Source organism: Bison bison, unplaced genomic scaffold, assembly GCF_000754665.1.
Source record: "Bison bison bison isolate TAMUID 2011002044 unplaced genomic scaffold, Bison_UMD1.0 scf7180017864263, whole genome shotgun sequence".
NCBI lineage: Eukaryota > Metazoa > Chordata > Mammalia > Artiodactyla > Bovidae > Bison > Bison bison.
The window spans coordinates 7,140,283-7,153,024 of record NW_011494835.1 but is presented as its reverse complement, the minus strand read 5'-3'; the positions used below and the strand labels follow the sequence as shown (position 1 = coordinate 7,153,024).

At 40.0% G+C, this 12,742-nt stretch overlaps 1 protein-coding gene across 1 annotated transcript in view; it reads left to right on the top strand.

Annotated features, from left to right (window-relative positions):
- Positions 1 to 12,444, top strand: part of MTTP (microsomal triglyceride transfer protein) — a 55,782-nt gene extending 43,338 nt beyond the window's left edge. The window contains exons 16-18 of the mRNA XM_010848303.1: positions 6,032 to 6,156; positions 9,229 to 9,399; positions 10,963 to 12,444. Coding sequence (XP_010846605.1) covers positions 6,032 to 6,156; positions 9,229 to 9,399; positions 10,963 to 11,134 — 468 coding nt within the window. The 3' untranslated portion in view covers positions 11,135 to 12,444. The remainder of the gene's footprint in view (positions 1 to 6,031; positions 6,157 to 9,228; positions 9,400 to 10,962) is intronic.
- Positions 12,445 to 12,742: the final 298 nt, after the last annotated feature.

Here is a 12,742-nt window from a genome sequence, read left to right as displayed (position 1 = left end):
TGATGCTGTGAAAGTGCTGCACTCAATATGCCAGCAAATTTGGAAAACTCAGCAGTGGCCACAGGACTGGAAAAGGTCCGTTTTCATTCCAACCCCAAAGAAAGGCAATGCCAAAGAATGCTCAAACTACCACACAATTGCACTCAATTGCTAGCCAAGTAATGCTCAAAATTCTTCAAGCCAGGCTTCAACAGTATGTGAACCATGAATTTCCACATATTCAAGCTGGTTTTAAGAAAGACAGAGGAATCAGAGATCAAATTGCCAACATCCATTGGATTATTGAAAAATCTAGAGAGTTCCAGAAAAACATCTATTTCTGCTTTATTGACTATGCCAAAGCCTTTGACTGTGTGGATCACAATAAACTGGAAAATTCTTCAAGAGATGGGAATACCAGACCACCTGACCTGCCTCCTGAGAAATCTGTATGCAGGTCAAGAAGCAAAAGTTAGAACTGGACATGGAACAACAGACTCGTTCTAAATAGGGAAAGGAGTACATCAAGGCTGTATATTGTCACCCTGCTTATTTAACTTATATGCAGAGTACATCATGAGAAACGCTGGGCTAGATGAAGCACAAACTGGAATCAAGATTGCTGGGTGAAATATCAATAATCTCAGATATGCAGATGACACCACCCTTATGGCAGACAGCGAAGAAGAACTAAAGAGCCTCTTGATGAAAGTGAAAGAGAAGAGTGAAAAAGTTGGCTTAAAACTCAACATTCAGAAAACTAAGATCATGACATCTGATCCCATCACTTCATGGGAAATAGTTGGGGAAACAGTGGAAACAGTGACAGACTTTATTTTGGGGGGCAAAATAAAGTCAAAATCACTGCAGATGGTGACTACAGCTATGAAATTAAAAGACGCTTACTCCTTGGAAGGAAAGTTATGACCAACCTAGACAGCATATTAAAAAGCAGAGACATTACTTTGCCAACAAAGGTCCGTGTAGTCAAAGCTGTGGTTTTTCCAGTAGACATGTATGGGTGTAAGAGTTGGACTTTAAAGAAAGCTGAGCACCTGAGAATTGATGCTTTTGAAGTGTGGTGTTGGAGAAGACTCTTGAGAGTCCTTTGGACTGCAAGGAGATCCAACCAGTCCATCCTAAAGGAAATCAGTCCTGAATATTCATTGGAAGGACTAACGCTAAAGCTGAAACTCCAATTCTTTGGCCACCTGATGTGAAGAACTGACTCATTTGAAAAGACCCTGATGCTCTGAAAGATTGGAGGTGGGAGGAGAGGGGATGACAGAGGATGAGATGGTTGGATGGCATCACTGACTCGATGGACATGAGTTTGAGTAAACTCTGGGAGCTGGAGATGGAGAGGGAAGCCTGGTGTGCTGCATTCCATGGGGTTGCAAAGAATCAGACACTACTGAGCGACTGAACTTAACTGAATTGAACGGAGTTACCTCCTGTGTACTCTTGGGAAGTTATTTCATAGCTTTATACCAGGAATTCCTACACATAAAGTAAGGTTTTTGGAACAGATGGTTCAATTTTTTTATTAGCTTTGTTCTTTGCTGGATAACTCAAGGATTTTGATGTGTTGGGTTTTGTTTTTGAAATCAAAAATTTTAAGATCTGTAAGTGACCTGAAGTACCAGATTTCCTAAAAATCCACCCAAACATCATTGGTTGCGACTAGAAATTAATTCCCTTTCTTTATTATTCTTCTATCTATGGCTTTTAACCTCATCTTGCCACCTCAAGATTCTCAGATGGCTGTTGTACTTCCAGCACTAATTTCTCATTCCAGGAAGGAAGAGGGAAGGGTAAGGGGCAGCAGAGTCTGACTCTTTTCAAGAACTATCCTACAAGCCCTATGTATTTCTAAAAAATAAAACCATATGCAAATAGAAGTCCTTTGTTGTGATCAAAACTGTGTCATATGGCTCTCTAGCTGCAAGAGAAGCTGGTAAATATAGTTTTTTTGGTGGTTGTACCAACACTCTGAACAAAACTGTGTTTCTGTTACTATGAATGAAAAGAAGAAAACAAGCAATGCCTCTAATACCCCTTAATTCTCAAAATCACACATGAAAAATTGTTCTCAAATTAATCAGAGAACTGCACATCATTACACTGCACATTTCCATTAAAGTATTACCTGTGGGAGATAATCTTTTTTTTTTAGTTGGGGGGCTGTGGTGGGGCTTTGTTGCTGCACATGGGCTTTCTCTAGGTATGCAGGCTTCTGACTATGGTGGCTTCTCTTGTTGCAGAGTGCAGCAAGACTAGGCACACAGACTTCAACAGTTGCAGCACGTGGGCTCAGTAGTTGTGGCTCATGGGCTTAGTTGGTCCACAGTGTGTGGGATTTTCCCAGACCAGAGATCAAACTGGTGTCCCCAACATTGCAAGGTTGATTCTTAACCCCTGGACCACCAGGAAAGTGCTGGGGAAATCCATTCATAATGAAAGAATCTCTGAAGAAGTCCTAAGAGTGCTGAGAAAGTAGTTCACAATTTAAGATGCAGGAATAATCACAGTTCAATATCATCTATATGTACTCACCTTCCCATCAGCAATGCTTAATGTCTGAATCAGATATTAAAGTTGATGCAAACATAAATAGTAATCTAGACCAGGGTTGGGAAACAATTTATGTAAAGGGAAAAAAGTAAATAGTTCAGGCTCTGTGAGACATATGGTCTTAACCATTGTAGAGTGACAATAGCTATAAATGATATATTAACATATGAGTGCATCAGGGTTCCAATAAAGTTTTATTTACAAAAGTAGTCAGTGGGCCAGGTCTGCCTGCAGTCCATAGTTTGCCAACCCCTGATCTAGATTATCTTTATGGTTTTTCTTTTTAAAAAACAATATTTTACTGAAGTATAGTTGGTTTAAAATGTTGTGTAAGTTTCTACCATACAGCAAAGTGATTAAGTTATTGTATTTTTTTTATTAATTAAGCTAGGGCACCACAGGCATATTCTAAGAGAAAGATCTTCACTTAGCTATTAAACATAGCCCAGTGGCAGTGTATTTTAAATTGAAGTATTTTGCAGATCTCAATTTATTATAGAAATGAGCTGTTTGAGTCTCCCTGGCTCTGCAGAGTGCTCCAGTAATGCAATTCCAGCTTGAGAGGCACATACCACTCTAGGTCAAGTGCTGACATTGCAGGAAATTTTGGCAGTTGAGGGACTGTCACAGCCACCAGGGCAGATGGAATTACTCTGTACTCTCTCTCTCTCTTTTGGCTAATTGGATTACTGTTCAGAGAAGGATGTTTGATAAAGTCAGATTAATAGGGGGATCCTCTTTAGCCAGCAAGGAACATACTTTCCTGAATGGAAGCAATGGGATGAGTTATCAAAACATAGGTGTCTGAGCTATAAGAAACACCTTTAGGACCAAAAGTAAAAGATCAAAGGGGTCCTATTAGCTACAAATACAAAGCTCCAGTATCTTGTTCTTCTAGTTCATGGACAAGAATTAAATATGCACTCTGAGTCAAATAGGACATAAACGTATTGCTGTTTTAGTCACTAAATCGTGTCCGACTCTTTTGTGATGCCATGGTCTGTAGAACACCAGGCTCCTCAGTCCATGGGGTTTCCCAGGCAAGACTACTGGAGTGGTTTGTCATTGCCTACTCCAAGGGGTCTTCCTGACCCAAAGATTGAACCCAAGTCTCCTGCCTTGGAAGGCGGGTGCTTTACTGCTGAGCCACCAGGGAAGCCCATAAGCCTGTACTTTATCTTTTTTTGCCATATTTCTTAGAACAGGCCTCCTTGCACAGTAGGAGACAAGTGAGAGTTATGATTCTGTGATAGTCATGTATGGTAGTAGAAAAGTCTCCCCACTAGAGACCATCTGGATTATCAGTCTAGCTCCACAGGTAGCCTTCAAGCCTCATTTTTCTTTTCAATCTTCAGATATAATGCCAACCATGGAAGATTTGTATGGAAATGAAATGAGATACGAAATATAGAGCTTCAAGGGGCACAACAGATACTCAAAAACCATTAGTTCTACTTATTTACATCCCTCAAAAAGTAAAACCACTGGGCTGTGTGATTTAGTCCCTTTCATGAAGGAAAGCGTGGTTTGTCCTTCTACTGGGGTCAGTGGTCTATCCTGAACATATTCGTCTGTGATTATATGTAACAACTCTTCTTTGATCCCTTTGCATGAGAGATGGAATCTTCCCAGAAAGGCAAGGCTCTCCTCAAAACCCACACTGCAGTGGAAATGCTCTCTCCCCACAAAAGGAACATTGTCTAATAGCCGTGAAATGTTCTTTCCCATGGTGCATGGTGTGTTTTGACATCCACGTAATGTATGGTCAGTGGGAAAACCAAAGTCTATGTCATAGACCTCTGCTGAGTTGGGTGGACTAACAATATTATAGCTTTCAATTGGAAATATAGAATATGATCCAAAGAAAGAAACACTTCTGAGGCAGGGCACACCGTAGGGCCCATTTGGAAGCAATTACCATCATGGTACAAATGCAGAATTTGTATCTTGGTTCTGCAGTTCATAGGATGGGTTACAATTTGAACATGATTATTTGTTTTTTTTTCAGGATAATTTGTTTTCCTTCATACTAGTTATGATGCCTGAGACAACCCCTGCATCCTTCCACAACCACATTTTGTTCTAGACTTAATGTAGCAACAGGTATCCTTAGGGCTGTCTCCTAATGTGTGTGTCCTGAGCTCTGTGTCAAGAATCTCATGTTTTCATCTGAATATCTTTCAGACCAAAAGTAGTTTCATGCCACAATCAGACTTTTTTAGTAAACCTATTTCTATGACTGAGACTCTTGCCACTCTTTTTGAAAGTTGGAGAAAATCCAGGGAGATTAATGACCAACACAATCCTCTCTAGAAATTAAAATTGCAGCATTAACAGTTAATGAAAGCATGGTTTGTTTGGTCTGAGTAGGGTAGTTAGATAAAGAAGTTAGTCATGCTGCCAGTTGCCACGAATCTAAGATCTTCGGAGGAATATAAAAATTAAGAGTATTGAGCCTTTTTTGAAGAACTGTTGTCATTTCCAACATTGTCCCCGGGCAATCTGATTCCAGCCCAGCTGAAGAAGTTTTCAGCCAACATCACCCCATCTAGTGTACACAGAAATTGCAAGACTTAAAAGGTATATGCTGGCAATCGGTATAAAACAGTGGGCTTCAGACAACTACAAAGCTGCTGAGGATGGACTATGTTTCTTCGTGATTGCTGTCACTCTGGAATATGCTGTGTGGTTCATGGTGATCTTTTATGTTATATTGATGTCATTCCAAACTTCAAATAGTAGGGTATTAAGTCTTAGTTAAGTTACCCTGCCTTTCTTTCCCTGCTTTCCTTTCCTAGGCAATTCATAGAATTTGTATACTGCACCAGCAGTTTTTATCTTTCCTTACATTTGCCAGCAAGGTGCAGTTTACTTTGACACAGCACATAACTACAGACGTGCTAAAAGACTTCTGGAAATCATTTATCCCAGCCCTCATCCCCTCCCTAAAGCCAATGCTGGATTTCCGAGGGAGATGGCTTCATTTTTCCTAGTCTGGTGGCTCTCAAATTTGGGTACATCAGAATCACATGAGGTCTTGTTAAAACACAGATCCCTGGGCACCACCCTCAGAGTTTCTAATTCAGTAGATAGGGAGCTTGCATTCCTAACACGTTCCACAGATGCTCCTGCTACTCATCAGAGAAGCACACTTTGAAAACCATATTCCTCCCAAAGTGAGGCAACGGTTGAGAGAAAGCACCTTTCTCAACTGACACTTTGTTTATTATTTTAATTGATTAAATAATGTAGCATTATCAGTAATCTACTTCCAGTGATCAAGATTAGAATGTGTTTCCCAGCCTAGAGAAAGACTTCAACATTAACACAACTCCAGTGGTATTGCAGGAGGAATGTGCTATTAGGGGCTGGCTAAATTGTGCTGCTGCTTCTCCTCCCCTCTCCCTTCACCTTCCCCTTTCCCCTCTTCCTCCTTCCCTTTCTCCTTCTAACTATTATTACATATTTTTGTTTCTAGGAGCTTCAGCTGCAATCTGGACTTAAGGCCAATATGGATGTTCAAGGTGGTCTAGCTATTGATATTACAGGTGCCATGGAGTTTAGTCTATGGTATCGTGAATCTAAAACCCGAGTGAAAAATCGGTAAGCATTTGTATAGTACTCTATGAAAAGAACCACAGATATTTCTTTTTTAATTTTATTGAAGTATAGTTGATTTACAATGTTAATTTCTGCTATATAGCAAACTGATTCAGTTTTATTGATACATATATATGTTGTTTTTCATATTCTTTTCCATTATGGTTTATCATAGAATATTGAATATAGTTCCCTGTGCTATATAGTAGGACCTTGTTATTTATCCATTCTATATATAATAATTTGCCACTTCTAATAGCAAACTCCCAGTCCTTCCCTTTGCCATCCCACTCCCCCTTGGCAACCACGAGTCTGTTCTCTATATGCAGAGATATGTTTTTGGAATCCTTTAACCTTCCAACCCCTCAAAATCTATGCTTTCTATTTGTAATCATTAAATCATAGAGTAGGGAGTAACCATGGGAAGTCATTCTTACCATAGATCCTCATGAGCAGGTAGGTATCTAATACAACTTAGAGAAGGATCTTTTTGCTTTTAAAGACATCCATGGACACCTTGCCCAGTGGGTGAGACATCCATCTTCTCTTGGTATTCCACTTTCAGTTCAGTTCAGTCGCTCAGTCGTGTCCAGCTCTTTACAACCCTATGGACTTCAGCATGCCAGGCTTCCCTGTCCATCACCAACTCCTGGGGCTTGCTCAAACTCATGACCATCGAGTTGGTGATGCCATCCAACCATCTCATTCTCTGTTATCCCCTTCTCCTGCCTTCAGTCTTTCCCAAAATCAGGGTCTTTTCCAAGGAGTCAGTTCTTCGCATAAGGGGGACAAAGTACTGGAGCTTCAGCATCAGTCCTTCCAATGAATATTCAGGACTGATTTCCTTTAGGATTGACTGGTTTGATCTCTTTGAAGTCCAAGGGACTCTCAAGAGTCTTCTCCAACACCACAGTTCAAAAGCATCAATTCTTCAGTGCTCGGCTTTCTTTATGGTCCAACTGTCACATCCATACATGACTACTGGAAAAACCAAAGCTTTAACTAGACAGACCTTTGTTTTGCTTTTTAATATGCTGTCTAGGTTGGTCATAGCTTTTCTTCCAAGGAGCAAGTGTCTTTTAATTTCATGGCTGCAGTCATAAAATTAGCAGGGTAACAAAATATTCCACTTTAGTAGTTGACAATGCTGTCAGAAAACTTTACTTTTAAGCAAATTATTTTAGCTTATCCCTCTTGTTGAGATTTAAAATCTTTCTTCTTTTGCTGTCTTCAGTGGAGAAAAATAAAAAGATGATCACTTTTGTGCAGAATTTAAGTCTTAAATATTCTGAGTCCTTTAAGTGTATTTATCAGTGTTCATTTTTCTAAACAGAATTTCCTCAGGTCATTTAGCTTTTTTAATTGACCCATCAGATCAAATGAAAGCATTTTATTTTGACCTTAAAGCATCTTTGAACTAGCATTATAATCAAAAGAATTTTTCTTCTGTTTGTTATAGTATTGAAGAAAAGAAAATGAAAAATGAAATTGATTTTTACATTTTTGGATATTTAAAAATACAGTGGGGCAGAAGTGAGATAGGAGTGCTAAAATTAGATTTTTAAAATTTATTTTGAACAATGGGTGAAAGAATTGAGAAAAATCAAAAGGTAGCACACTTAACATGAAAGATGACCTTCAGGGTTACTGAAAGGAACCAAAGAATGAGAAATGGGAGAAGCTTTCAGAGGGATAAGCAATATAATTTAGGGCTTCCCACCAAATCAGTCATCATTCTCCTCTTTTTCATGTATTTTCTGGATAGAAGTTTTCCCAAATTAAACTGAGTTGAATTATTTGCGTAAGGAAGTCAACAACAGCAATGCCAAAAAAATAGCTGGCTTTTTAAAAGGGACACAATATCCCTAAGTGTCTGCCAGTGTCCACATTATAGCCAATTCATCTTTAGTTTTCCATTTGCTCATTTAAAGATGATCTAAGCCTTTGTTGCGGAGAAAGCAGTGGCACCCCACTCCAGTACTCTTACCTGGAAAATCCCATGGACGGAGGGGCCTGGTGGGCTGCAGTCCATGGGGTCTCTAGAAGTCAGACACGACTGAGCAACTTCACTTAATTTTTTCACTTTCATGCATTGGAGGAGGAAATGGCAACCCGCTCCAGTGTTCTTGCCTGGAGAATCCCAGGGACAGGGGAACCTGGTGGACTGCCGTCTATGGGGTCGCACAGAGTCGGACACGACTGATGCGACTTAGCAGCAGCAGCAGCAGCAAGCCTTTGTTGAGTGTAAGATGTGAGAAGGTATGGTAAAGGATTCAGGGATTTAAATGCTCCCACCTCTGACCTACTTTTCACTGGCAACAACAGCAAGTGTGCTGTGAGTAGGACGGCAAACATTAGTAGGTCTATCAAAAGAGTGTAAAGTACAACTCATATTTCATCTGAAGTCTGCAATTAAATTAGAGTGGTCCCAGAAGTAAGCCTTCTAGAATTGCATATCCTCTTCATTTTCCCCCAAGACTTTATCCTACTCAGTCCAGTCTGTCTAGGTGATCACTGGAGAACCTATGATATCTGTCCTTTCTGAGCCACACAATGTACATGCTGTAGGAATTGTTCTTCATGATACTATATATTTTTAAAAAATACCTTGGCAACCATAGACTTCTGTCACCAAAGACCTTTTAGAGAAAGTAATGAAATGAATTAAAATAACTACATAGAAGCCAAAAGAGAGATAAGTACCAAGAAAATTGTTGTAAACATCCACTGTCCTCTGGGTGAGCTTAGATTTTAAGATAATCAGGTATTTCTGACTTTCTGAAAGGACCAGATCCCAGGCATCTTTTCCTCTTGGCTCTTGGTATGCCCTTATCAAACATTAATGCCAGATAGACATTTCATTCCCACATTTAGAACTGAAGGCTGGGAGAGGACTCAGAGGTAAGGCAAATTTTCACTGCCCAATTCCTAGAACTATCCAGGCTCTGGTACCAACAGAATTCTAAGCAAATTTAGGTCACCTTTCCAGTTATCAATGTCAGAAATTCAGACCCCATGGTCTGTTAGTTCAGCTCAGTTAAATGTGATTCATGGATTATTTTGCCCAATTTTTAGGGTAAGTGTGTTAATAACTGGTGGCATCACGGTGGACTCCTCTTTTGTGAAAGCTGGCTTGGAAATTGGTGCAGAAACAGAAGCAGGCTTGGAGTTTATCTCCACGGTGCAGTTTTCTCAGTACCCATTTTTAGTTTGTCTGCAGATGGACAAGGAAGATGTTCCATACAGGTAAGAAACAGGACTTACAGAATGTTCCAGGGACATCAAGAGTTCACCAGGAACTTGCACCCAATTTTGAGCATTCCACAGAAATTAAAGGAAAATGGTAAAACCCAGTGAGACATGAATTTTCTTTAAATGAATAAAGAATAATTGATAAGACTAAAAAAAAAATGTCAGTTTCTAGCATGCCAAGAAACTGTAATGACAAGTTCATTTGATTCTGGAGATAATATCATATTCTAGCCCAGAAATAATTTATCAAGGCAACAAAGAGATTTGATTTAGTGTAAGTTTCCACATAGTTTCAGCAAAAACACTAGATACGTGTTTACTATCAGCTGTTTTCACAGTTTTCTCTTGGATAGAAAGCTCAAAACAGAACATCTGACAATCATTTACCATGGCTTAAAAGCCCAAATGAATTCACAAGTTTTATGTAATCCATATAACAGCAACTTGACCTGGTTTAAGTTTCTCTCAAGGTTAAGTGTTGGGGATTTTGAATTTTAAAAAACATGCTTTTATTAGAGTACTTGTGTGTGTATGCTCAGTCTCTCAGTTGTGTTCAACTCTTTGCGACCCCATGAACTATAGCTTGCCAGACTCCTCTGTCTGTGGAATTCTCCAGGCAAGAACACTGGAATGGGTAGACATTGCCTTCTCCTGAGGATCTCCTGAGGATCAAACTCAGGTCTTTTACATTACAAGCAGATTCTTTACCATCTGAGCCACCAGGGAAGCTTCCCTGAGGCTATTAAGCAGTTGTTAATTTATATTAACTTATGTCTAGAATGGACTTCCCTGGTGGCTCAGAAGATTAAGAATCCGCCTGCCAATGCAATAGACCTGGGTTCAATCCTTGGGTCAGGAAGATCCCCTGGAGAAGGGAAAAGCTACCCTCTCTAGTATTCTTGCCTAGAAAATCCAATGGTCAGAGGAGCCTGGCGGACTACAGTCCATGGGATCACGAAGAGTTGGACATGAATGAGTGACTAACACACACACACACACACACGCACGCACGCATGCACATGTCTAGAATAAACCTCCATTAACACATTAAAAAGAAAATCAACCTTCCAGTGGTCAAAATGCAGTGACCAGCAGCCCAGGCACAAGGCTAACTGATCTGGTTCCACATTTCACTTGGCCCAGAGCTCTGGGGGTGTTTCCCTGTCAGCATTGTTGGCTTAAACCCAGATGGATTTGCTCCTTACTAAAAGGGGTATACCCCAAAGGCAGGGCCCCTGGAATGAGGGATGGGAGACATAGCAAGGCCTACAAAGCTTAGCAGCATCTCCAAAAATCTGAGAGGCATTTGGTCTTTCATGCCAGAAAAATGAGTGGCAGGACTCTCATATCCCAGGCCTGTGAAGTGTATCTGTTAGCGGGAAAAGAAATGGGAAGAAAAAAATCACCCCATTCGTGGGAACGAAAGCTTTGGTACTGACGTCCTTTCTCAATTGGCTTTGACTCAGAAGCTTGAAGTGTTCATTCAATAACTGGGCTCTGATGGGTGTGGTGTGACTTTAATATGTGTGTGATTTTGTTATTGTTGTTGTTATGCAGGCAATTTGAGACAAAATATGAAAGGCTGTCCACAGGCAGAGGTTACGTTTCTCGGAAGAGAAAAGAAAGCCTAATAGGAGGATGTGAATTCCCGCTGCACCAAGAGAACTCTGACATGTGCAAGGTGGTGTTTGCTCCTCAACCAGAGAGCAGTTCCAGTGGTTGGTTTTGAAACTGATGGGGGCTGTTTCATTAGACCTCATTTCGCCAGAAGGGATAGGACGTGACATGCCTAAGTATTGCTCTCTGAGAGCACAGTGTTTACATATTTACCTGTATTTAAGAGTTTTGTAGAACGTGATGAAAAACCTCACATAATTAAGTTTGGGCCTGAATCATTTGATACCACCTACAGAGTCATTCTGAGCCACTCTGTGATACTTTAGTAGCGTTCTGTTTTCCTGCATCTCTCTCAAATCACATTTACTACTGTGAAACCAATTCTGCCCTAAGAAGAAACCATTGTTTTTTTTTTAAAAAAAAGACCTACACACACTAGGGGGGAGCACAGTTTTGTTTAAAAAATGTTCAATCACTGTATGAAGTCCTTGGTAAAATCTTGCATGGCTTGTCTCTACCAAACATGCCCAATCAGGAAAGTGGACCTTTTTGTTGCTGTTTTTAGGGGGCATGAGGGAAAAGGGACACGACTTTTAAAGGCTTCTGTCAACTATGTTCAAGAATTAATATTTATCTCTTCTACTGTTAGTTTTATTGAGCCTTGAGGTAGGAGGCACACAGAATTGACACGTACCATCTCATCTCTGTGCTGGCCACATCGATTGCTAGAAGAAAGCCTGTCAGGCCTCTGCCTCCTGCCTTACAAAAACGTCAGACTGAGCTTATCAGAATTAGAAATACTAACTTCAGGAACTCCATTTGACTTTTTTTCTGCTGTGTCTCTTTGAGACTTCAGTATGGTCCACTGTCCTTTATAAGGAAGATCGTCAAATAGTCATCATTTTTTATCTTTCGATCAATTGTTTTGTGGTGGAAGTTCCAGTCTGTTGGACTATAATCTACAAAAGCTAGGAGAACTTAATAATACTTTAAGAAACTGATGGATTTGGATTCTAAAATATGAAATCAAGAAAAGAATGTCTCTATCTGTACAAATTAAAAGAAACATTAAAAGAGACATCTCTTACATCTCCTGTATTGGCAGGTGAGTTCTTTACTACTAGCGATCAGTACTTTACTCTTTTACTGTTGAATAATATCCCGTTATATAAATATGCCATTTATCAGTTGATAGACATTTGGATAGTTTTCACCTTTTCATATGTTAACCATTTTCAAGTATTTACTAATAAAAAGACACATGTGTTAGTGACAGGATCCAAACACATAACAGGTGCTCACTTGTCCATAAAACACACACACACACACACACACTATGGGATTTATGGAAGTTTAAGTAGCCCACCATTAGTTGTAAATTTAAGATGATATGTGATGAAATAAATATGTGGAATTCCTACTGAATTGCTTTTGTCTTCTGTTACTTAGTTGTTGTCGTTCAGTCGCTAAATCATGTCCAACTCTTTGCAACCCCAAGCAGCACGCCAGGCTTCCCTGTCTTTACTATCTCCAGGAGTTTGTTCAGACTAGTGTCCATTGAGTCAATGATGCCATCCAGCCATCCATTAATTTGAGCACCATATTTATCTGTTACCGTCACTTTCTGAGCACAGACACACCTACAACAGAGCCTCTACAGCTCTACAGAATAGGCCAGGTGCTCTAATGAGTGGTCAGAACCCTTTGGAAAATACACTGC